Genomic DNA, 27,686 nt, shown 5'->3' on the forward strand with positions numbered 1-27,686 from the left:
GAGCTTTGGTAGCTCTGTCTGACTATATCTCTCTATCCTTCTACCATCAGTAAGTGGTAGATTAAGGTTTGAAGAGGAAATGGAAGTGTTAACTTTCTTCTTCTGCCATATGGAGTTATACTACTTGGCTGCCTCACTGACAAATTTCAAAAGATGAGCACAATCCAGCAACAATGACTGACACCATCACTGGGATTGACTGGGCAGGTGGCGGTTGCTTTCGTGTCATAAAAGTGTTCAATTGTTTATATTTAATCGAGTGTATGTTTCTGTTTGGATCTTTTCACCTTCTTACGTGTTTTACCTGCACATATGTCTGCATCAGGGTGTGCCTGGTGCCCGGGAAAGCCAGAAAAGGCATGTGAGCCTCTGGAGCTGGATTACAGATGGTTATAAACTGCCACATGGGTGCTGAGAATCAAATCTGGGTTCTCTGGAAAAGCAGGCTGTGCTTTTAGTCCCTTAACTGTACCTCCAGCACCCTTGATATTTTTACTTTTAACAAGCAAGATTTCACACTGAGTATTCTACAAGCAACCCAAGAAACCAAGGTTGCAGATGAGCACTTCAAGAAATTAAAAAGCTCACGAGAGAAGGCAGACACACCATTGTAAAATTGCGACTTCTATCCATCTGCATGAATATTACTGGTGGGAAAATCTTTGTTTATATTGGAATTAATTGATTAGACCTAGAGAAGTATTCATACTGAATTAGGAAGAGTTCAGATTTATTACACTAGTTTTTTTGTCTACTAACAAATATAAAAGTAAGAATCCTTGATTCATAGGAGAAAACTTTTCTTTAACTCACTGCATAAAATCGCACTTCACTGAATTTGTTTCTGAAATACTCAAGAGAGTCACAGAATGTCACAAAAATAACTGCTAGCTGTACTTCCTAGAACATGGCTGTCTCCAAAGCCTCACTTCTGTAGCCTCAGAGCACTGTGGTTGTCTGCTCTGGACAGAGGGTCAACCATGCCACTGAACACACGACGTGACCAGGACCACTCCCTGTGGGAGGAGAGGAAGGGGTGGTTACTTGCTGTTTCACAAGTGGTGACCCTTGCAAGGAGCAGTGTGAGGGCGCTAGCTCCCCACCGAGGGGATGGCATCGCTACAATTTCCAGTGAGGACTGCCTCTAGAGCTGCAGTTATTTCCACCTAAGGATCTGTTAAGGCAGTGCTTCCCACAGCTGCAGTTGGATACACAGGAGCTCTCGGCCTCAGACCAACTGGCACTGGCAAGATTTGAATACTAGGGAACGAGGAGCAGCTCCGAGATGTGTTTGTGCCGCTCTAATTTCTAAGCCACTTCAATGATTTTACTATGTTGTAACAGGCCAAATACTGCTCTGCTCTTCTAAAGGGAATGTCACTAATCAAGTCACTTTATGTATAACTAGCTCTTTCTTCAAAACAGCTTGGCATGATTACCAGAAATTAGACCATTCTAAGTGATTATTCTGGGTTAGCAAAACTCCATAAATGTCCAAAATCACCTTTGAAGTCTTACTTGATTGGTAGATAAACTACATAGTTATTGGTGTTTGTTTGTTTTTCTGTTTTCATTTTATGGTAACTCTTCTAACATTTTAAAACACCTCCTTTACTTCTTATATGCTGGGATCTCAAAGTGCACCTTGAACAAACAGAAAAGCAATTAGCCTAAATTAAGTGCTCTGCTGATGCGCTGTGCAGAAGGCATGCTCGGTGGCCTTGACGATCCTACCACTGCTTTCACAACCTCACTTTCTGGTGATAACTGCTGAAATCTGAGCCTGGCCTTAATCAGCATGTTCAGAAACACAGTAGCAATTAACCAATTATTAAAGATGCATCTGAGCGCACTGCCAGAGCAGCAAGTGGAAATGCCCGAGTCCCCTCGTGCAGCCACACTGCTCTCACTAGGAAGCAGAAGGAAAGCTGTCGCTATTGCTCCCGGTTTTTTTGTTTGTTTGTTTGTTTGTTTTTTTCCCTCGGCTGATACTGGGAATTAATTAATAATTTTAGCTGCCACTATAGGCATGTGTGTTAATGGTCCTTCACACAAAATATCCCCAAAGTAAAATATAAAAAAGGCAACCCTCAATGACTGAGCTCTAAAACTCCTTTATAATTAGAGAGGGGATATGACGTTCACATAGCCATGTACAATACATAAGGCTCTACCTGAATTTAGATTATAATATTAAATCATTTAACTACCAATTTTACTCAGAAATAAGTACGTGTGAAAGGGAGAGAGTAGGGCTACCATTGTCTGGATGTTTACAAACTTAGAATAAAATTTCAAAGGACATTTATTCACCTTAAAATAAAATCAGCATTCACAATTCTATTGCCACACAAAGCGTAACTCAATTCTCTGAGCAGCGTACAGCAAAGGGGCAAGATGACCTTAGAGGCGCAAGAGTGAAGACATCAGAGACAGTCATAAACAGAGCAGCACAAGTGACACATATGCAAGGCCACCAACACTGTATCCGTGATGAACATGAACGTGACGCAATGACTCTCTGGAGTCACTCCATTCTGTCTTAACTATAAAAGTATTCTTAATCATTTTAAGGCAAATTATTAGAACCACTACAATTATAATTGTTGTTAATATAACATGTTTGCTTTTTTTTTAACTTCGATATACTGCCTGCGGAATATACTACAATTTACGTCTGAGAAATAAATTTCCATATACTGTCTGAGCAATGGGATATATGAAACCTTCCCATGTTCACGGCAGGTGGAAGTCCAAGCCAAAGCATCCTGTCATTTCCCGTCTCCAGGAAACACCCCCCTTTCTTGGATTCAGAAAGGACTGTCATACAGAAAATAGCTCAGGCACGTGCATTGTCAGGTCTGCCATTTTTAATTATTACCAATCAAGTTACCGCAATTTCCTTTCTGGTTAAACATGTGGGTACCTATCTTCTAAAGTATTTCTTTATGCCACTGTTCATAAAACATTTTAGGCTGAAGGAAAATCCCCTGAACAAAATTAATAACTAATCATAGGAGATATTTATCATCTCAAGTCTTTTACAGGGAAATTGTCAGATTTAATCATCTTTCCCATATTTTCACTATTTACTGGGCTTCATTTATCATACACTTTAGATTTTGACAACAGTGCGTTATTTTAATTACTATTTCAAGTTTGAGTGACTAAGAATACGGCCATTCCTAGGAGACATGGTGGTGGGAACGATAGAGAAATTCATCTGAACAGCCAATAAGCTATCATTTCCATGAATAAATCGAGATTTTCTTCATTGTTAGCAATTCAAAAACAGGCATGAGGCAGCAAACAATAAACCACAGCCTATGGCACTGCACTGTCATCACTTAAAATGCATCCTTCCTGGGCTGGTGAGATGGCTCAGTAGGTAAGAGCACCCGACTGCTCTTCCGAAGGTCCGGAGTTCAAATCCCAGCAACCACATGGTGGCTCACAACCATCCGTAACAAGATCTGACGCCCTCTTCTGGAGTGTCTGAAGACAGCTACAGTGTACTTACATATAATAAATAAATCTTTAAAAAAAGAAAAAGAAAGAAATGCCCATCACAGACATCAATGGAACAAGAAAGAGCATGGGGGTGACAACGAGAGAAACCGAGGCATGACAAGCACTAGAAATGGGACCAGAGGCTGGGTGTGGTGGTGAACGACCTTGGTCCCAGCACTTGCAAGGCAGAGGCAAGTGGGTCTTTGTGTGTTCAAAGCCAGAATAGGTTACACAGACAGAGATATTGGACAGCCAGGACTACCTAGAGAGACCCTGTCTAAAAAAAAAAAAAAAACTCACAAAAACCAAAATAAAAACAGAACAAAACCAACAACAACAACAACAACAACAAAAAAGCATCCTTCCTGCTTTTTCCTATGATATGCTCATAACCTCTGATTTTATAACATAGAAAACATTTTTAATACCACAAATTAGGTTGGAGTAACAGTGCAGCGGTAAGGGGTAGAGTACGTTATGTACTAGTTCTGAGTGCAGGGGTTTGGGATCGGTACCCAGCAAATGCTCCCCGACAAAAAAAAGGAGGAAATCTCACAAACTAAATGTCCATCATGTGCATCAGCTAATCTTTCTATAGCTTGAAAAAAAAAAAAAACCACAAAAGCAAAAAGAGCCTAATAGTAGAGCATCCAGAACCATTCATGACATGATTCAATAGAACTACACTTCTAGGGATAGGTGTTGAGCAGCGGGTGTAGGAGAATAGGGGAGTGGGAGAAAACCCGCGTCCCACCAGAGTTCCGAAGCTCTGGGCAGGCAGCTGCTTTCCTCGCAGCCCTGGGGGGTGTCTGGCTGTGGGAAGCCACTGGACCCCAGCTCAGCAGGGGGTGGACAAGGGACAGTCTTGGGTACCAGGTTCTCAGCCTCCGGCATCCCAGACACCGCTAGACACCACAGAAGAGCTGAGAACAGAATGGGGGCCCTGGGGCAGCTAGGTCAGCCCTGGGACCAAACAAAGGAGAGGGCAGGGGGAGAGGAGGTACTGGGTGGTTCCCATGCAGGCAAGAGTCCTTGGTCCATCCATGGCTGGAGCACAGGAAGGTCTTCTGGCGGGAGGTTAGACACAGCTTGTTAGGAGAAAGTCTATCCCATCGTTCAAGCATGGTAGGCCTTGATGAGCAGAGACAGTCTATGGTTTTAGAGCTTTATTGTAGAAAGGCAGGGGGAAAGAGAGAAGGTAGAAAAAGAGAGAGGCCGGCCATGGCCATGTGGAAAGAGGGGAGAAGAGAGAGAGGGGAGGGACTGGAGAGTAAGAAAGGTAAGAGCTTAAAGAGAGCAAGGAGGGGCCAAGCAGCTCCTTTTATAGTGGGTTGGACTATCTTGCTGTTGCCAGGTAACTATGGGGAGGAACATTCCTGGCTATAGTCAGGTAACTGTGGGGGTGGAGTCTAGCCAGAATGCCAGGAGCTTGGGACACTGTCTGCATGACTGATGGTCACACACCTCTCCTGCAGGGGTTGTGAGGGGTGTTAACTTCAACAGGAGCCAGGGGTCCAAGAGACATGTCCCATGTAGGTGGAAATTACCACCCACCGGGTCCCCTGGGGTTCTGGATCTTTGCTCTACTGGAGACCAGGCTGTCTGTGCACAGCCCACTGCCCCATAGATAGGGAGACAACTCAGTGAGCAAAACCCTTGTCACGTTAACACAAAGACCTGAATTTAGATCCCCGGCTAGCATTATCTAAGAGCAAGGCAGGGCATACGTCTGCAACCCCAATCCTGAGAGACAGAGACAGATGAACCCACAGGGATTGTGGCCAGACAGTCTAGCAAAAATGACTGAGGTCACGTTCAGTGAGAGGCATTCTCTCAAAAAATCAGATGAAGTAATTGAAGAAACCATCAAACATCAACCTTTGGCCTCTACATATGTCTACATACGTACCTGCATCCCCACAGGCACACACATATCCATACACACACATGCATGTACATACATGCATAAAGACATTACCTTTCTAGGGGTGGTCTTACAGAAATATGATAATATGATATACATAAATCATTCAGTGGATTACAGAAGTAGTTTACCATAACATTTTATAAAAGCTCCATCAAGTCACTTTACTAGACGCCATGTGGTAGTGTGAATGAGAATGGCCACCAGAGGCTCTTGTGTGTGAATGCTTCGTCTTCAACTGGTGGAACTATTTAGGAAGGATTAGGAGGTGTGGCCTTGTTGGAAGAAGTGTGTCACTGTGGATGAGCTTTAAGGTTTCAAAAGCCTGAACTCGTAAGCTTTCAGCTGCTGTTCCAGTGCCATCCATGCTTGTGTGTTAGTTGCCAAGCAAGTCAGGATGGTCAAGAACTCTACTACTCTCTGGAAACATAAGCCCTAAAAATTTCCTTTAAAATTGCCTTTGCTAGCCAGGTCCAGATGCAAGATGGCGTGGAGAAGGGCATAGCCCTCATAGATGCGCACTGTGTGTGTAACATCATCACCAGAGTCCATGACAATGCCAGTGGTATGCCCAGATGCATACAAGGACAGCACCGCCTGAATGGCCACATACATGGCTGTATTGAAGGTTTCAAACATTATCTGCGTCATCTTCTCTCTTTTAGCTTTGGGGTTCGGGGCGGGGGTGGAGGTGGGGGAGGGGGTTGGTCAGAGGCACCGGGTGCTCCCCAGGGACCACACGAAGCTCATTGTAGAAGGTGTAGTGCCAGATCTTCTCCATGTCATCCCAGTTGGTGACAGTGCCATGCTTGATAGGATACTTCAGGGTCAGGATACCCTCTTGCTCTGGGCCTCATCACCTACATAGGAGTCTTTCTGGCCCATGCACAGCATGACACCCTGGTGTTGGGGGCAACCTACTGATGGAAGGGAACACAGCCCTGGGGACATCATCGCCAGCAAAGCCAGCTTTGCACATGCCAGAGCCGTTGTCAATGACAAATGTGGAAATTTCTTCTTCTGAAGGACAGGGCAACAGAGTATTGGAAAGAAGTGCAGTGTAAGCCAGTAGCTGGCAGACTACCTCATGAAGATCCTGACTGAATGGGGCTATAGCTTTACCACCACTGCTGAGAGGGAAAATGTTCGTGACATAAAGGAGAAGCTGTGCTACATTGCCCTGGATTTTGCTGCATCATCTTCCTCCTTGGAGAAGAGTTCCGAGCTGCCCGATGGGCAGGTGATCACCATCAGCAATGAGCGGTTCTGGTGTCCAGAGGCACTCTTCCAGCCTTCCTTCCTGGGCATGGAGTCCTATGCCATCCACAAGACCACCATCAACTCCATCATGAAGTGTGATGTGGGCATCCGCAAAGACCTGTATGCCAATACAGTGCTGCCTGGTGGTACCACCATGTACCCAGGCATTGCTGACAGGATGCAGAAGGAGATCACAGCCTTAGCACCCAGCACAATGAAGATTAAGATTATTGCTCTCCCTGAGCGCAAGTACTCAGCCTGGATCGGCGGCTCCATCCTGGCCTCACGGTCCACCTTCTAGCAGATGTGGATCAGCAAGCAGGAGTATGATGAGTCAGGTCCCTCCACTGACCAGAGCAAATGTTTCTAGATGGACAGAGCAGGTGCCAGGCATCTGCTGCATGACCTGATTCTGAAGTATTGATTTGCCCTGGCAAATGTACACAACTCATGCTAGCCTCATAAAACTGGAATAAACCTTTGAAAAGAAACTTGTCCTCGAACCTTGTATCTGATATCAGCACTGGATCTTAGAACTTGTTGCTGACTTTTGACCTTGTATTCAATTTAACTGTTCCCTTGGTATATGTTTAATACCCTGTGCATATCTTGATTTAGTCCTTAGTTCATGTAGCTCAGTCACTTGGTGGCTGGGGAGAGCACACTGTAGAAGAGAAATCCCCAGCCTGGGGGATCTCTGGGGGATCTTGACTGACAGCAGACTTCTGGGTTTCCCGAGGCTGGCAAAGGCTCCTGAACCACTTACCACTCCTTCTTTCCAATCTTCCAGGGTGGGAAAGTCCGGGCCTTAGGACCCAGTTTCTGTTCTGGGCTGTCACTCACCTTGAACTGGGAACGTTTACATCGACACCTGTACATGTATCCATCCATCCTTTTAATTTCTGTAAGGTTTTTTTGTACTCAATTCTTTAAGAAATGACAAATTTTGGTTTTCTACTGCTCAGTGAGAACATAAAAGTGCTGCAGTAACCAAAAAAAAAAAAAAAAAAAAAAAAATGCCGCTGCCTTGGTGTTTTGGCATAGTGACAGTAAAGCAACCAGGACACACCAGTATCCAAACCACTCCACACTCCAGAGGAAGGACAGCACGGTACGGGTGCCAGGTGAGGCTGGCGCGGCATGGCATTGTTAACCATTTGCTAGGCGGGTGTGAGACTCCTGGGCTCATGTAAGCTTCCTGCCTCATCTTCCTAAGACACTGGCACTATGGGTGTTGGCACTATATGCACCAATGCCATACTTTTTTTAAAAGATTTATTCATTTACTTTATGTATATGAATACACTGTAGCTATCTTTAGACACACCAGAAGAGGGCATTGGATCCCTTTACATATGGTTGTGAGCCACCATATGGTTGTTGGGAATTGAACTCAGGATCTCTGGAAGAGCAGTCTGTGCTCCTACCCACTGAGCCCTCACTTCACACACACCCCAATGGCATATTTTTATGTCCTCTCTATTTCCAAGCTTTCATGCTTACATAGAAGAAAATTGCCCAAACTGCACAGTACCTCAGCTGAGAAGCATCCTCTCCCCCACACCGTTTAACTTCTATAGAGAGCAAGCTATTCTCAAGCCTAAACCCAACTATGCCACTGCACTAACTAGACAGGCTTGTCCCCTTGGGCAACCTTTAAACCTCAGTCTCTCTGAGAATTAAGTAATATTAGGGATTGGAGTGAAATAAAAGTCTAGGTCCACTGTGACATGACATTCACAGGAAGAGGTAGATTAACCACTCGGTCCTGGACCACTTATAAATACAATATATAGCATATGTTCACAAAACAATTCCTGGAAATAAAACACAATGGGCGCTCAGCAAACATCTGATATCACCAACACCTGCTCGGATCCTCTCTGAACTTTATTTCTAAATATCACTGCTTTTTATTGAATCAACGGAAATTTGAAAGAAGTAACAGAATAAACACCCAGAGACAATCAAGGGAGTTAGAAAAGTCTTCCTGTAAAACCTCATTGAGTTTTACATGAGCTGGGGTGCTGTCAGTCTCACTGAGAGGTGTGAGATATGCATCTGCCACTGCACAACTGCAGCCCACAGAAACCCTAGAGCACAACAAGGGGATTTATCTTTCTGAACAAGAACAAAAGAGGCTGGTGCTAGCACTTAATGCTAAAAACAAAGGAGTCATGAGCCAACTCTAAGCAACACCTATGAATTCCTCTTTAGAAAGACACCAACAAAAACTAAGAATGGAGCTTGGTGGTAGAGCACACACCCACAATCAATCAGACACTACGCTGGATCCCAGAACCAGAATAAATAATTAGCATTAACTGATAGGTTGGAAGTTGGAAAGAGTATAGAAAACTAGTTTATCCATGCTTAATATTCAATAAATTGGTTTTAGAACAGTTCTGTTTGCCGTTGATATTGGAAGTCTGTTAATGAGAACAAATGTTTTATCTATTTAAAACTGAATTCTGGGGGCTGGTGAGATGGCTCAGTGGTTAAGAGCGCCGACTGCTCTTCCAAAGGTCCTGAGTTCAAATCCCAGCAACCAAATGGTGGCTCACAACCATCCATAACGAAATCTGACTCCCTCTTCTGGAGTGTCTGCAGACAGCTACAGTGTACTTACATATAATAAATAAATAAATATTTAAAAAAAAAAAAAAAAAAAACACCTGAATTCTGTCCCCTTCTGTAACTTCTACCTGTTGATCAAAGTCCTGATATCTGAAGTGACAGCAATAATAAGAAAAAACTAAACTACGTAAAATAATTAACTCTATTAGCTGTTAAGGTTTTTACAAGATTCAACTTACAATGAACTACTTAATTTAAATATGAAATATCTAAAAAAATCATTATAATTTAACATATTTTTCACAAAGTATGAATTTAAAATATATATTAAGTTTTCATATAGTCTAATTTCATATATATTTCATATGTACACACATATATGTAAAAAATATATGCTACATTTGTGTAAATGCCACAGATCCCCTGAAGGTGGAATTATAAGTAATTGGGAGCCAAACACAGGTCCTCTGGAAGAGCAAGAGAGGATAACTACTGAGCTATCCCCAGTCCCTATAGTCTATACTGTAATGAAGAAAAATTCAGCTTTGTAGCCTGGGTAGGAGAAAGATAGATAAAAATATGGATCATGTTTGTTGGATAAAGACAATGGCCAACAGCCCAAGTCATCCTGAAGATATTGCTGATTAAAAAAAAAGAAAAGCTAACTTGAAGATAGGCTAATTTAAACTTTTACAAGAGTAGACATAAGCTCAGAACTTTCATGAAAATTATCTTCATTTTAAAAAAAAAGTCTTACTGTACCTGAAGAGAAAGTACGAATAAGATTTAAAAAATCTCCATGTTTTAACAGTAAAGCCTTTTATGGAATAAAAGACTAACCCATTAAATTCTGGCAATGGTAGTTTGTTCCAGCAACCACTCCTGAGGTTTGGATGTGACTGAGCGTATAAATCACCCATAGGTTGGCCGCCGAGTTCGCACTGTGCAGACCCTTCCAGAGATGGAGGCTTACAAAGGATCTTGGTAGTTCTCAGCTGACCTCCAACCCTTCTCTGGCCTGCTGGCTCACCACGAGATCTCTTCCTGCCATTATTGTGCATCCATCAGAAGAACTCCCCCAAATCAAGCTGCTGACACAGACAGCCAACCTCCCGGACTGTAAACTGAAAGGGCCTCTTTTCAGTACAGGCTGTCTAACACATGTCAGTGCACGCATGCTGTCCACCCTGAGGTTCCGCTGTCACAAGGACAACCTGGCTTTGCTGTGCTTTGTAACATTAGCTAGTTGCTGCCCGAGAATCTGCCACTTCTCTTACTGCCACACACTGTTTCAGGAGCAGCACAGTGAGCTGCAGATTAAAGGGCCGTTCACTACAGAGATGCGGAGCATAGGAACCAACTAGGCTTTTTGTTTTTCCTTCAGGACCTGTGTTAACATTTTTTAATTGAAAAACCTACATTTTGACAAAAAAAATAGCTATTTCTTTTAACTCTTATTGATAAAATTGACAACAAGGAACTATTATCATCATACTGCTCTGAAGAAGCTCAGAAACCTCCAAGTGTTTTTTACATATCAGCCTTCTATACCTAAACGTGCAGCTTTCGCATTCTGTGCCAGTCATGGAAAAACCCCAAAGACCAAATTGATTGTAAATAACAAAAGATTTATATCAAATACAGGTAAATATTCAATAATCTTGGAGTCAGAGAATAGAGAAGACATAATAACCAGATGTTCAATTTACATCACAGATAGAAGCTGTCTGGTGTTCTCCTTTCACAGACCCTTGAACTGTGTTTGTATTTGAAAGCAATGGTAAATGTCAATGCCTACCCTCCCATCCTTCTGAACACAAGGAAATACCACGCTGTGCAATCCTTTCAGTGCAAGAGCTTTTAGGAAACAACAAAGAGAGGGAACAGCATGTCTTAGTCACACAGATCAATTTCAAGACCACAGAATGCTATCCATTAGAGTTAGGGATGTAGCTCCTTGGTAGAACTTCAACACATGCAAAGCCCTTGATTTGACTCTACCCTCGCAAAAGCCCAGCCAAACAACAGAAAGCAAACCAGATACCATGATCATAGTGAGAACAGACTTAAATTACAATACAGTTTTAAATATTGAGTTTAAAAATAAAACTTCACAGATAAGATTTTTAAATGTAGGAAAACAGAGACCACTAAAGTTTATTAAACCAGCATTTTATAGACACATCTTTGTAATGTTAATAAGGTTTTTTCATATATGAATACACAAAACAACATCTAAAGGTTCTAGACTAGTGTTTCTCAACCTGTGTAATGATGTGATTCTTTAATACAGTTCCTCATGTTGTGATGACCCTCAATCATAAAATTATTTCATTGCCACTTCAATTTAGCTACACCTATCAATCATAATATAAATATATGATATGCAGAATATCTGATACATGAACTCCCAAAGGGATCACAACCAACAGGGGGGGGGAAGAGAGAGAGAGAGAGAGAGAGGAAGAGAGAGAGAGAGAGAGAGAGAGAGAGAGAGAGAGAGAGAGAGAGAGATTGATTGATTGATTTTACCATAAACACAAATCTAATAATCTTCAATATATTAGTATTGGATTAATTCCATCTATGAAATAGAAAACTTACTTATGACCCATTTTGTCCCCACCAAGTTTCCATAGTAGTAATTACAGAAAATACATCCATCTGAAAGCCAAAACAGTCAAACAAATGATCTACATGTCATAGGAATATTTCAATGTGGAGGCTTAAGCAAGAGTGCGCGCCACTGCTTACCTGGGCAGTAACTGCTCCTCCTCTATCCTGACCAAGTTCATTATTAACATTACATCTCGGGTCACCTAGAAGACCACCCTACAATAGCAGGGACTCAGCGATCTACACTCTGTGACACAGTACCAAGTACTTAGCACTGCTTCCTGATTTACAGAGGGACAGTGCTAATGAGCAAACATAGAACCGAAGCTAATTAATAGGCTAAATGCATTAGCGCAATCCAAGCACTCTCTCTATGAAAGGTTACTAACCCATCCCGGCTAAGTGCTGAAGTCATAATTAAGTCTGATGGGAAGGCCTAGATTTATACCAATATAATTACAAATATTACTTAGCTTAGTGATACAGCATGGCAGGAACAATGAGATGAGTAATTTAGATGATACTGCAGAGTGGGTTTTAATGTCTGAAACTTCTATTACGGTACACAGGGTAAGTGCAAGTAGTGTAATTAAAACTAAAAGAGTCTGATCTCCAGAACTCTGCTGCTCGACTCATTAAAATGCATGTTTTCTCAATTAATCCAAACTTTTCCATTAAAAACATAAAAATACACTTTCATTCCTTGGAAATAAATCTCCATGGTACTTATTATATTTAGAATCAAACACTAAATAACCATTACAGATAAGTACAAAAAGGAAATTATAGAGACCAAGAAGTTGAGTTCACAAAGCCAGAAAAAGAAAGAAAGGGCAAAGGAAGGGACGTCCACTTTCCCATCGTAAGGCCCTCATGTCAGCCAAGTGAGTGTTTGAAAAGCGAGAAGATTAAGATCACTGAGCAAATCCACTTTAAACACAAAGTGTTTGCTTAGGAGGTAGGCGATCCACAAGTCATGCACACATTTCAGATTATTTATCAGTTGCAGCGTTTTCTGATTACTGATTACATTTCCGATCCTCTAGCTATCTCTGGTTCTTAGATCATGTGTACAGAAAACTAGAATGTGTCCACAGTTCTGCAGGATGACTGTGCTGTCTTTTAATTTAATATATTCCTACGACATTTGCGTGATTATTGAGCAGTGAGAAATACAAGATGCTTATATACTTGACTGTATTACTCACCACGAGAAGCTCTTAGAGAGCATGCGAAGCTGTCATGTGACTGTCTGTAAAGTGGAATACTGATTATGGAGATACCTTAATTTTTAAATTTATATAATTCAATTTTCTTTAAATATTTGGTTTACTTTGTAAAGCAAATGTTACCAAAAACAATAAATACATCTTAACAAACTTTGATTCTTTATAATTTTTAAAAGTCCATCACACTTTTGAAGAGAATTTTTAAAATCTGTAAACTTAATATTTAAATTGATATCAATTAATTTTCCTTGAATACTTTTGGCTTACCTTGTAAAGTAAATATTACCCAAAACAGTAAATACATTTTAACAGATTTTAATTGCAAAATGTCAAAGGACTTTTAAAGAAAATTTGAAAAAAAAAAAAAAACAGTAAATTTTTCAAGACAAATCTGATTCAATAAAAATGTAAGAGAGAAAAAAACCTGTGAAACACAAATAAGAAAAAGAAAGTTCCTCATGACGTCACCTTAGGACGGACCTGGGCAGACTGAAAATGTCAGAAACACAGGCAGGAATAGACCAAGAAGATGACATCAAACTGCAAGGCTTCCATATAGCAAAGTAAACACCAGAATGAGGAGAAATTCACAGAATGGGAGAAAATGTTTACAGAATGTGTGTGTAAGTAACCCAAATACATGTGACTCAAGAGCAAAAACCTGATTTTTGAAGTAGACAATAGATCTTTTTAAAGGGCAGATAAGCTTGGTAAGATCATTAGTTATCAAGCACAGAGTTAGCTAGACATCCTGACCATGCCTGCAACCTCAGCACTAGGCAAGGTTGAGCGTTCTCTTTCGGGGGGATATACTGAGAATTCTGGGATATTGGTTTATTTAAAAAACACAGAAATATTGTAAGAATATGTTTTTGTCTTAATCCCAGGTGTGGTGACATAGGGCTGTCCAAAGCAGGTACCTATGATTCACTTCATGTTCTAATAGAGGCATGGTTTTGAGACATGATTATGTGACATTTGGAATTATGAGACCTTTGCACAGAATATATAAATGCTAGGGCCCCAAGAGGTGGGGTAGGTGGTTGTTCCTCATTGGTTGTGGTTGTTAGTAGTTCTGCCCAAAGAAGAAACAAGAAGGTAAGAAATAAGATGCAGGGATCTCTAGCTCTCTCCTGTTTAGTGATGGGAATAAAACTACACGGGATAAAGGGTGACAGAAAGAAGCGAGCCCCAGCTACAAGCAAAGAAGAGTCAGAAAGAAAGTAGATTTAAGGATCTCTAGCTCTACCTCTCTCCTATGGGGGTGGGAGATAGAGGATGGGAGAAAGAAGAACCCACGACATAGCAAAGACCAGCTACAGTGGGACACAGTAAGTCCTCATGTCACCCACTTTTAAGACAGGAGAAATTGGAAACTAAGATAATTGCTTATAAATTCACAGAAAACACAGACCCTCTGTGCACGTATGTTACAAGGGTTAGTTCATCAATACAGCAAACAGTATGCACAGTCCCGACAAACTCCATAAGGGCCTACCACAGACCTACTACGGGACATGTGTCCAGTGACCCAGGAAGTCAAAGGACATCTGTGCTCAACAGATTTGTTGACATGGTCTCTGTCATTCGAGGAAGACGCAAGGACTGACCCTCTGGGAATTACAAGCCTCCTGGTAGTTTGCCATCACTTAGGAGTAAGACGCTCAAGACACTGACTACAGACAATGTTATCATGCTGTATGTTTATAAACGACAGGAGTGAATTTTGAACATTGAGATTTTGCATTTTTCAAAACATCACAAATGGATAAATGTTTCAGGCAACAGATTTGCTTAGCCTAATTCAGATATTATACCATTTAAATATGCACTGAAGCTTTACATGGGACACCATACATATATTCAATTGTAAATTTTATGGATTGGTTTAAATTTGAAAATAAATAAAAGATAGAAAAATTACTACAAAAATTTTACTAAGACTTACACAAAGACCATCATATAACATAAATAATTTAGGGCAATCTGTTGATCATTACAACTTGTTATAATTGGGAAAAAAATGGAATCTATACCACTACTTTCAAAATATAAAAAGAAATTTAAAAAATAAGAAGAGAGGGGAGCCATAGGTTTAAAGCATTATTGGGGTAAGCTTAATATATTATTTTTCCTACTTATAAAATATTTCTCTCTAAGTAGTCATTAGCTTTAGATAGAACAGTATATTTAATTTTCAAAGCAAACTCTCTGTAATGGCCTATCTTTAAAAACAGTTAAGAAAACTTGGTGGGACAGGCCCTCAGGGCTATCCTCACACACCTGCCTCCTCTGCAGTTCCAGGAGCGAAATCCTCACAACTCCTCCTCCTGGGCAGTTGGGGGAACACTGTGTACTTACCTGTGTTATGAAATTCTACTTGCAAGAGGTGTACCCTATCTTTTTCTAACTCAGTGCAATATTTCAGAGGAAAAAAATGGGTTTGCCATTACTTTAAAAAAATTCCCATTTTATATATTCTCTATTATGTGTTAAACTGCTGATAATGTGAGTCTATTTCAAAACAACTTACATTTGTAAGAAATGAGATCATCATCATTAAGAAAAGGTCTGAATGTAAAATGTTTGCGGCAATTCCTCAGAATCACTGATAAGGTAAACCAGAACAGTTAACTACAAATATTTCAAAAACTTAAGATAGACAAACAATATATGCTTCAGAAATAACAAGGAAGGAACTAAAACACTACGGTTGTAGCTGTTCCCACAAACAAGTAATAAAGCCCATGAAACGCTGCTGTATCTGTGAGCAGCAGGCACACGGAAGAGTCTTCCGGCTCCCTTCCTGCTCCTGTGCCTTCCCAGACATAGCTGCAGCGGATCTGACTTAGTGGACCTGCCCTGGCACGGCGGCTCTCGGAGCGCTAAGCCCTTCCCCAGACACACGCCTAAGACATTCTGGGGGTTACCTGTCGTTTATGATCCAGTTCAGACAGAGATTCAGAGAGCTGAGATTTTTGCACCTCTTGACGATTTCCATCACGGTTTCATTATCCAGTTCAGTGATGTGACGGAGGTCTAAGCTGGACAGGTTCCTTAGCTAACAACAGAAATAAAAGGAAGATTAAAAAAAATAAGTGTCAACTTAAATCTCAAAATTGTACCATCATCTATCACAGTAGGAGTAGCACCGCTATACAATATTTATTGTATGTGAGATAGTCTAGTCTTTTAAATAAATAGCTGTCAAAGTATTTTACACAGAAAATTTTAGATAAGTGTGAAAATCTATGATGAACATATAAGCGGACAACAAATATTAAAAAAAAAAAAAAATGTTTTCCTGAAACACCATTACAGTGAAGAAGTAGCGACACATTGTGTAACACTTAGAGAGCTGCTAAACACGTGACAGAAAGTGCCTATGGCTGGTAAGTTCCCACAGGGTTCAATTTCAGGCATTTATCTTCAAACCTAAAATATACAAGCTTTGCCCACTTTAATCTATGAAGTGAACCTCATTACGTCATAGCCGTCGCAGTGGCATTTCATCGTACTCTCCAATAGCATTAGAGGCGCATGTCTACCTGTAGCACCCCAACCCCTATCTCTTCATTTCTCTTAGCCCTTTTCTGCGGATCCACAATGTTCTGTCTCCAAAGGCAAATTACTAACATTTATGTAAAGATGATGTTAATCATTCTCTTCAAATATGGTAAGTCCATGTAAGCAGTTTTTGCTTAGTAACAGACACAGAATTATTCTGGAAGCGCATGTTGAACTAGATACACTCTACCACCTTGCAAATGCGTGTATGCCTTAACATGCCACCTTACATGGCAGGAGTGACTCCGCAGACGGGATCAGAGGTTGTTCCTGAAATAGACAGACCATCGCATACTACTCAATCGGGTCCAACTTAATCAGTGAGCATCTTGTGAGTGGAGAATCTTACTCAGCTTGTCAGAAAGAAGTGACAGAACCTACAACAGTCACCTCGGTCATCAAAGAGAGCCAACAGCCTCTCTGAAACAGTGGAAATGGAGAGGGGCCAGGTGCCACAGACTGTGAGACAGCTAGTAAGAAATGAGGGTGAAAACCTACAAGCTTAATTGTGTCAAATACCTAAAGGAAAAACAAGCAAAACCCAGACTCTGTCCTTGAACTTTCCCAAAGACACACATTCCTGCTCTTGCCTTGACTCTGCCCTGGAAGCACCTATAACAGATAGACAGACAAACAGACAGACAGACATCAATTTAACAACAGTGGGATAATGAATTTGGGCAATGATAGCTAAGCCTGTGAAAGGTTGTTACAGCTGCACTTAGAAGCTAGGACGGTGCATTCTTATTGGCCTGAAGGAGCCCTCCTAGGACTGGTTGTCTTCTCTAGACCACCATCGAATCCTTCCTTGGAGAAGGGTATTTCCCTGGGAAGCAGAACTGTAGGTTTGACCCAATTGTCAAGGGCCTCAGAGCAGAGAACTCTCACCTAAGACAGCTCAGCTTAAATCCCCCGAGAAGTAGACACTAAAATCCAGGTGATACCTGGGCGTGGTCAACCACTGAGCAATTCCAACATGACCAGGGTGTCCAGTCTCCAACTCCTTCCTACTGATTTCACACCTGTGTGCAGGTGGTGCCTATCTCACTGGCCACAGCACTAGAGAATGAAAGTTTGTGAAAGAGCTGGGGAGGAGTCAGCTCAGCAGCTTCCCAAACTCGCCTTGGATCTCAGACCACAAGGCAGAAGCTACACACAGAGTCCAGGCACCATGGCTCTTTGCTCTCTGAAGCTTGCTGCACAACTGTGGGAAGAAGAGGTGGATGAGACAGGAATACAGAAAGATGGACCACGCAGGTGCATGCTAGAGGCCAGATGTTTCTACAGGGGGTCCTTCTAAGGCCATACTGTCTAATATGTACACAGAAACTCTTAAGAAGCCTTCTCTGTGCTGGGCCTATCTGGTCAGATGTTCAATGACATCAAATCCATCAGGAAAACCAAAACTCCAGAAAGCAGGCAAGACTAGGCAAGAAGAAAGGAGCTCTGATAGTTCCTAGTCAGCCTGGCAGAGGCTAAGTGCCTCACTAACCAGAGCACATTGCAACAGAAGAGCCTCACACTTGATAATAACAAACTGGGCCGAGTATGGTGTGAATGGAGTGGTTTGATCCCAGCACTGGGGAGGCAGAGGCATGCAGCCTCTGTGAGCCCCAGACCAGCCAGGACTATGTACTAAGACCATGTTTCACAAATAAAACTTGAACATGAATAACAACAAAAATCCTGTAGGCTTTGTAAACATCTCCAGTCAGCTCACGGGTCATCTAGTTTCTCCAGTGTCCCTATCTCCTTGATCGTTGACCCTTACTTCTCTGCAGGTTACTCTGCCGGGAGGAAACAAAAAAACAAATTTGCACGCCCCTGAGGGAAATGAAAACAAACAAACCAACAAAACGATACAAAATAATCGGGAGTCAGTACAAATGCAAAGGGCTCAGACTCTACTCCTGCAATGCTTGCATCCCTCCCGATGCCTGACGTCTCTCCACAGGATGATGAATCAGCACAGTCTGCAGCAAAAGACTGGGAGCGAAGTGCCAGGCTGAGGGGAAGGGACAAAACCCTCATGACAAGTGGACATCAGAAGACTGAGATAAAATCAGAGAGGCCAGTGATGCCAAAGGGATGAAACTCAAAGTCCCAGTGTTGTCATAAGTAGACTGCTCGTTGTATTTTAAGGAGAGTAGCACAGTCATGGTTTCTAAGACTCCATGGACCAGAGAGGACCCGGCCCCATCCTCTCACGGTCAGAGGCACACTTGGACATAGACAGGTGCGTAAGTACAGTGCTAACCCAATGCCTAGTTAGTTCCCTTGCTCTCATGTACGGCCTGGAACTGTCAACAGAATGGGATGCTCCTTATAGAGCAAAGGGGCAGGGTTTGCAGATGTTATCACAGTCCCCGATCATCAACAGAGGCCAAGTGAGTCAAAGGAGAGCATCCTAGGCAGGACTGAGCTGCTCACGTGTCCCATGTCCTACGGATCCTGAGTGGGACAGGGACACGGACAGGGACACACACACACACACACACACACACACACACACGACTGACTGACTTCTGTTGTCCTTAAAGAGGTCAGTGGTAATGTAATGTCAGTCTCCTACAACTAAAATCAGCTCCTTGTGATGGGCAGCAGGGAAGTAGGGATATTGGTCCTATCCTGCTAAAAGCTGATTCCTTCCAATAAGTACACTCAACTGAACCCGAGCTCTGTAAAGAAAAGCAGCTCCGGTTACACAGAAGATGCACTTAGACTCCAGAGCTGTAGACACTGAGGTGGAGTACATCCTTTTATTCTCTCGTGGTTATTTATCACATACCAGTAGAAGATTTTATGTTTGAAGACAGGCCAGGGTTGGATACATTAAATGAATGTACTTAATGCCAAAGAAATATGCATTTTTAAATGGTTAAAAAGGTAAATTCCTTCAAATATTTTTATCAAAATAAATCATTTTCTAAAGGAAGATGTTGAGCATATACATTTTTGAGAGAGAGAGAGAGAGAGAGAGAGAGAGAGAGAGAGAGAGAGAGAGAGAGAGAACCCAGTTGTTTGTACAGGCTCAGTCCCTCATCTTAAGGAAGACAACGAGAATCCAAAGGTTTAAGCAACTCTGCAAAAGTGAATAATGGGGAGAAAGATGTCAGCAAGTACAAACCATGTTACAGACTTGTAAAACCCCTAAGACATCCTGAGAACTAACCCACAGCAGGAAATTACACCACCAGACTGAACTACAGGTAACAAAACCCTTGACTCTGACTGACTTTTGAACTCTCAGAAAGCCACATCCAGGTCCATCTGGTGCAAGGTGGGCCAGATGATGGCACCAGGCCACCAGTACCTGTCACTGACTGATATTTACAGTCCATAGCAGAGCTAACAGGCATGCCCTGACTCACATGCCAGGGCATGCAAGACAGCATAGACAAACACTTGATACACTACGGCTCATTGTTTTTATGAGCTGGCAGTCCCTGACTGGTGTATGTTCACATGGCCTTCCTATGAGCATTTGACCAACACCCGTAGAACTCTGACAGCATGCAGGGTTGGCTGCAGGATGCTAACCCCCAGGATATCATCACAAGACACAGACTCAGCATCTCTACAGGCTTGGCATTTTTAGTCAGAACTCACAAACAGCCCTGTCAAATTCATCACATTCATTTGCTTGCTAGGGAACATTTCAACAGTGCCCTCCAGTGCTTCATTAAAAGCTACCTGAAATAATCCCACATAGTCTAAAACAGATAATTACATCTAGAGAAACTGACATCTTAATTAAACTTGCTTTCCTTATAATTCACCAGTAGTCTTGGGGTACACAAACCCCAAAGGATCAGACACAGGGTGAGACATTTAAAAGAAACCAAGTCAGAATGCAAAATTTAGTAACCACTTTTCAGTTTAATACTGCACTATTCAATAGAAATTAACTTGGAGCCATTCAAATTGAAAGAGAAAAATTAGTGGATGATTGGTATGTCCGGGTCTGTGTTTAAATATAAAACGAGAAACTCAAACATTACCTAGGAAACATGGAATACAAGGACTACAAAGATGTCTCCAAATGTCTTCAATTTTCCTTAAGACCAAGAAAAGATGAAAGAAAGGGAAAAGAAAAACAGGGAGGGGTACAAGTGGAAGCCCAGATAGGAGGATCAAAATATACCCGGGGGAGGGAGGGAGGGAGGGAGGGAGGGAGGGAGGGACGGAGGGAGGGAGAGAGGGAGGAAGGGAGGGAGGCAGGGAGCAGGGGCTGGTCACATTGTACAAGGTGACTATGGTGAATGAAACAAGAAGACAAAGAGTATGCTCCCATAAGTCAAATAGATAAATATGTTTAAGTGACAATTAGTTTCTAAAACTCTAAAGGCTTTACCAATATTAGATTTATTAGGAGCAAGCAATCAGTTATAATCCTGGGGAATAAAATCAAGGTTAAGACTGAATGCCTTACTAACGGCTTTGCTACCAGAACTTCAGAGATCATACCCATGGCCAGGCTTCCAGAAGCCTCTGCAAACGGAAGCCAAGGTAAAGTCCGAGAGTACGGGCATGGAAGGAGGGCTAAAGGAAGACATCGAGAGGCAAGAACAGACTGTGCCACAGACCCTGAAGAGGAAAGTCCCAAAATTAGACACAGTAATGGAAGACAGCCAGTAATGGAAGGAGAAAATGGACGCCATCTATCTAAGGACAGGACCGGGTCTAACAACTGCACCAGAGACCAGAGCAGCTCACAGAGCACACTGCTCAGCACTCGGTTCAAGTGTGGCAATGCTATACACAGTAGTCAAAGGATCTATACGTCACATTCTTGACCTTTAGACAGACACTTCCCATTATATCATGGAGCTGGGAGCATCAGGGTGACATTGGAAGGCTTTTAAATCACCTGTTAGTAAAGTGGAACTTCCTGGTTTCTTTGGAGACTCAGGTTATGATGATGTTTTGCTGGGGCAGACAGGTGAAAGAATGTTTTGCTAAAGCAGCTGAAGAATGTCTTGCTGAAGCTGACATAGGTGAATGTTTTGCTACAGCAAACACATAAAAGTACACATGATATTTAGAAAGAATATAAATTTGATCCCACAGACAGTGAGATTAGCACTGATTTACTTTACTCCACCTTGCTAGTCTTAGTTGATGACACACATGGATTGGTTCACCTAACAGTATGTTGCTGAGCTTCACTCATGATGATGCCCTAGAAACTCGCCAAAGAACTTCTAGTGAGGTTCCAGCAGCTTCTTGCCACTTCAGCAGACTTGGTGCAACAGTGAACCTTGAAGTTTCCTCTCAATTGAACTGGCCTTGCCGATTCATGTCTGCCGAGTAGACTGTAGCTGCTGACTTGTGTGTGGTGTCTGCTGGTGCCTTGTGGCTTCTTCTGGATTGAACTGCCCTTGGTGTTTGCTAGTAGACTGAACTAAGAAGAAGGATGTTTGGAACTTCCTAAAGAATTATTTCTAAACAGGTCCATTTCCCCCATATCCTAATCACCTTTCTTTTCTACTACCTCTGGTAGGTAGGTGTACTGGCTAGTTTTGTGTCAACTTGACACAGGCTGCAGTTATCACAGAGAAAGGAGCTTTAGTTGGGGAAATGCCTCCACAAGATCCAGCTGCAAGACATTTTCTCAACTAGTGATCAAGGTGGGGGAGATCCCCCTTCTGGGTGGTGCCATCTCTGGGCTGGTAGTCTTGGTTCTATAAGGCTGAGCAAGCCAGGAGAGGCAAGCCAGTAAAAAAACATCCCTCCATGGCCTCTGTGTCAGCTCCTGCTTCCTGACCTGCTTAAGTTCCAGTCCCAACTTCCTTGGTGATGAACAGCAGTATGGAAGTATAAGCTGAATAAGCCCTTTCCTCCCCAACTTGCTTCTTGGTCATGATGTTTGGGCAGGAATAGAAACCCTAAGACAGTAGGCTAGAGGGGAGGTTGAACCCTTACTAAAGTAGGTTGTGAAAAATATATGCCTGCATTTTAGTTTGGCAGCAACAGTGAGTGAGAATCACTACATGTGAAAATAAGACTTCCAGGATCTTGTAATCTATAGCAAGTCTATGACAGTGTTCAGGCATGTCATATTCCTTTCTGACATGTTTTGGGTTTTTTTGTTTTTTGGGTTTATTTTATTTTTTTTCTTTTTCCACTGAGATTATAATTGAATCATATCTTCATCTAAACCTATTTGTTATTTCAAATTCACATGCCTCTTTTTTCCTTCCATTAAGTGTTGCTGAATGCATTTATATCCTTACACCCACAGGTACGTATAGTCACGTCATCAGGGAAACTTCTCTTTGTAACACATGGAGTCCTCTACCGGAAAGCACAACCAATCAGAATGCAGAGCTGTGGAGCCCAGATCCAGTAGACATATCTAAGGAACACTCCCTCACCTAAGGCTCAGGGAACATTACAGAAGACAGGCCAAAAAGCCAGCAAGAACCAGAGGATCAGGGAGGACTGTGAAACAGAGTCTCCTCGTAACATCAGAAACTACATCCACAACGTCTCACTAACGTGACAGCCCAAACACAGTCTCAACAAGGACATGTGAAGTGGTTTAGGGGGAACTGATGAGGCCACAATCCTACACACATGGACTCCAGGCAATTACAGTGTCTTCCCCAGGGAAGAGCACGGCAACTGACAACTGCTGCCTTTGCCAGCCTGGCCTTCTGTCTCCTTGGAGGCTGGATTCTGCCGTTCTCCTAACACACCTGAGATCTCTGGCGTTTATTCTTCCTCGAATACTTGGCTGCCCTGTTTCTCCTCAGAGCAGACCCTTCTGACTCCTCCTTGTCTCTCACTCTCCACATTATCTTTACTTAAATACTTCTATGCAGATCTTCCATTATACCCGATGGTTCTAGGAAAGAAAAATGCTTCCGCCACCAAAAGGAATTCTTATCAAGTCCCTTCACTGTCTGTGCCTACCATTCTCAAGCATCACCCCAGACCTCAGCTGTTGTCACTGTCCCTGGTCAGCAGCGCTCATTTCTTTGGGTCGGTCTCATGAGACTTGTGTCTGATACTGAAAGTCCCTCTACTTTTCCATTTATCCAGCTACCTGCTTCAAATCCCATCTTCTCTGGACTTGCCTCTTGGTTACTAAGAAAAAGAAAAAAATATTCTCTGCAAATATACTTACGCTAATTCAAACCTAAAGCTAGGAATTTCAAGTACATTTCCGACCTTAAAAGTACACCTCTGGCTGACCTGTTCTCTCTCTAGAACCCCTGTAGTCACTGCTCTGACTGCTTCAAGCCCTTCACCTTCCCTTCTCCATCTCCTGCCTCCAAAGAAGTCCTGGTGGTTTTAATTACTAATTTCTCATCCCACACACTGAATATAAGCTCAACTTCTAGAAACCTGGCCCTCTGGTCTAGCAGTTGTGCCCTCTCCATTCATTCACTGACAGTGTTTAAAAGATTCCTAAGTATTTGGCCTGAACCTTGGCAATACATTAGGAGCGCATGAAAAACTTTAGAAACATTCATATGAACAGACCCCTCATTCATATGAACAGAACTAAATAAGAATAAATACAACAAAATTAATTTTTTTTTTTTGTAAAAAGCCCTGTTGTACCTTGTGTGGGCACCGCAGTGTAGCTGGCACTGATGGCCAAGGTACTGGCGAGTTACGAGGAGATACGCGCGGGAGAGTTGGCCCAGGCCCTCACAGGCTGCAGCCCCTGGGAGAGTCGGCCTCACATCCTGACTGGGCAGCACAGTGGAGCTGCCTCTGGAGGCATGGGTGTTGGAAAGCAGCTCTAAGAGAGCAGGAGAGCAGCAGAGCTGACCCGGCCCATGGCAGCACTGGGCAACCCAACGGGAGCCATGCTGGAGAGCTCGCCCTGGTGGTGTGGATAAGGGAGAGCTAACGCACTAGCCAGCTCAGCTACCACCCAGGCCCAAATCCAGGGCTCTGAGTTGGCCTAACCCAAAATCTCTATCATCTGGGAAAGGCTGGCATTCATGAAAGAGCCAGTCCTGCTGATCCAAAGCTGCAGGATCTCCATGACACAGGGGAACAACATGAAAACCAGGAAAAGTCCTAATTGGACTCAATATTGATGGTGTCACAGTAGCCAGAGGTCTCGGACCAGGCCCATGACTCACCACAGTGAACATGTACAAGTAAAATGTGTACACAGAGGGATATGCATACTGTGCCATACTACAGCTCCCATGAGATGTTTTCTGTGCTTTGGGTTTTTTAGTTTTGTGTGTGTGTGTGTGTGTGTGTGTGTGTGTGTGTGTGTCTAAGCTAGTTTGGTGCAATCATTAGCTTGGAATTTATAGTCAATAAAATCTATTAAATTGATATCCAGAAATGCATAGATATAGCCTTTTTCAGCTAGCACACATCCTGGGAGGCAGGACTCAGAACAGGAACCTCTGTTCTCTGCACATGCAGTGATAGTTCCCTCCTGCACCCGTGTGGGCATGGTGCTTCATGTTTCTATTTAGGAAAGTACCTGCTTCCCCAATCAAAGTCCAGCGTGGTCTGCTGCCATCAGGATCAAGTACCACTACCCCATGGTACCCAAGTTCCACGCAGCAGTAGATAAAGTATACTGGCCCAAGGTTGTTACTAAATCAGTAATCAGGATGACAGACCTAGAAATCACAAATCCTATCCTGAAAATGACTTCCTTTTGTGTCATTATAAAGCTTTCTGCACATTAACTGACAATTCAAATAAAAGGGGATATAAACTAAAAACAAATACTTTAAGGATAACTTCTTACTCTAGATATCAGTTCTCCAGTCTTCTAACTTTATCAAACCCTGGCTCTGCAGATCTGGTGTTCCATGTGTTTCAAAGCTTAAAAACAGACTTCTCCAGTATGTAAACAGTAAACGGTAAAAACCAACATCATTAAGACACACAATTAGCAGCCATTCGAGAACAAGGAACAGAATGAACTCTCTATTTATATACTTGGTCTTAAAATGGAGAATATTTCCAAATTTAAAAAAAAAAAAAAAAAAAAAAAAAAAGCTTCTGTAAGCTGTCAGCACTTAGATGTGTGAGGTAAGAAGTGCTCAGAATGCAGGTTGTTAATTGGCTCGTTGCCCGACACACAATTCCGAATGGCGGTGCTGCTCCTTTGCTGCTCCTTCTGCTCTGGCAGGCAGTGCAGCCGTAATTGACTTTTTCTAGGCCTTTCTTTTTACACAGTTCTTTTCTTTCCACCATATAAGGTTTCTAGAGTTTGGATGAACTAAAAGCAGCCCTTACAGCTGGAGTGTAGAGTAACCCTGTCACTTTCCACACAGCAGGGACTACGGCTCGGCTTCTCTTCAATTATAAAATCCATACAGTTCCTGTTAAGTGTAAGTAAGGGAGGGCAAATGCAGCACACACAGAGGCTTGCAGGCTCTTTCACCCGCGTCCTCTTAGTGCGTTCAGGGACAGATTAAATTTAGAGGAAAGGGAGATACGATTAATGAAATTTGGAACCAACTTCAGTCATGAGTCACACTCATAGGACAAAAGACTTGTGAAAATATTCTAAACGAAAAATTTTCATTCTTACTTTTCTAAAGTAGTAAGATCACAAAAATAAAACCATTGTTAGAGACAAACACTAATTACACCCATAAATACAACCTGTGCATCAGCTTCTGGATCTCACACTGCCTAATAAGGAAACAATTCAAAGTCTTTATTTCTAAATGTGTTAAGCTGAAAAAGAAGGGAAAGAGTTAATGACTTTGAAATTTTAAAGACTATCTGGCAGATAGTTTTATTCCTCAAATTTTACAAATGCCTGCATCACAACTAAAATAAAATGTAGCTCAGTGATTCTGTGTCAGTTTAGATGGGAAAGATCTAGATCAATCCTCAGCACCACATAATCTATATTAATTATATTTAATGCCTGGTTTTTGTTTGTTTGGTCTTTTTTGTTTGTTTGTTTCCTGAGTTAGTGAAAGCACCTAGTACTCACTTGCCATCTAAAGAATTTCTTAGCCTCCCATCTCACAGCCTCTCATCTCTTAGCCTCCTCTAAAGCCAAAGCCCAAAGGAAAATACAGCTTTCCACTCTCCTTTCAGAAGTCAACTGTCCTGCTTTAGGTTGCACGCAGCTTCACCCTGTCACCAACCTTTCACCCCCATAGCATTAGTGCACAGAATCTAACAGCTGGAGTGGCTGCTCCCCCACCTCCTGGGTCTTTAATACCTCTATGAAGATTTCCCAATATGAGGAGAGCCCAGTCAATGGATCCCTGCAGCTGCTTTGCACTTCACCAGAGACCTGCAAGTCAGATAACGGAGGCATCCTGCAAAGGCTTTCTCTCTATGAGCAATGAACCATTGTCAAAATAAACATACCAAACTGTATGCACATGTACACACACACACACACACACACACACACACACACACACTTTTTTCTTATTTCTACCCTTGTCCAAAATCTGAAAAAAAAAAAAAAAAAAAAGGTGACAAATTTGGTATTAACTAGCTAAAGCTGGATCATCATACCACATATGTGAATGATCAAGGGAATCAGAATTTAGGCCTAAAAAACTCTTAGTGCAGATTTAGAAATAGTATTTCTTCAACAATCTTGGCATTGTGTTTGAGTTAAGCATCAATGACTTAACATACTCCTGATCACCTAGCCACGGCTATGGAAGGGATGAACACTGCCCTGGCTGTGAAAGAGCCAGCCGGTGAAGTGGTGTGTGAGGGTCGTCCCACACCGGTCAGGAACCTTCAAACACTGACTTGTTTCTGTTTGCTCCACTTCACCTTGTTCTACAAGCAATTCTAAGAGGTGAGGGTCCTTGGTTTACAACGTTTCTAAATTTAGAATTGCTTAGGTTTTAATTCTTGACTCTTCTCATCATAACTCATGTTAGAAGCTGGAAGCAAAGAGTTGAAGTTCCAGCACAATGACTGTGTGGCAAGTACTAACTCAATTATTCAAAACAAATGGCAGCCAGAAAGGTCCTTATGTAATTTTACTTGATGCAAAAATTAAAAAAATTGAATCACACTAT

The 27,686-nt window shown here is 42.2% G+C and overlaps 2 protein-coding genes across 2 annotated transcripts in view; one reads left to right on the forward strand and one right to left on the reverse strand.

Annotated features, from left to right (window-relative positions):
• Fbxl17 (F-box and leucine rich repeat protein 17) overlaps positions 1-27,686 on the reverse strand; it is a 426,850-nt gene that overhangs the window by 265,680 nt on the left and 133,484 nt on the right. Inside the window, exon 6 of the mRNA XM_021217959.2 lies at positions 16,047-16,177. Coding sequence (XP_021073618.1) covers positions 16,047-16,177 — 131 coding nt within the window. The remainder of the gene's footprint in view (positions 1-16,046; positions 16,178-27,686) is intronic.
• LOC110335963 (actin, muscle-like) lies at positions 5,912-7,064 on the forward strand. Its single transcript, XM_029531558.1, is given in 3 exon segments — positions 5,912-5,999; positions 6,100-6,261; positions 6,514-7,064. Coding segments are annotated over 3 exon segments (801 nt in total).

Source organism: Mus pahari, chromosome 18 (assembly GCF_900095145.1).
Source record: "Mus pahari chromosome 18, PAHARI_EIJ_v1.1, whole genome shotgun sequence".
Lineage (NCBI taxonomy): Eukaryota > Metazoa > Chordata > Mammalia > Rodentia > Muridae > Mus > Mus pahari.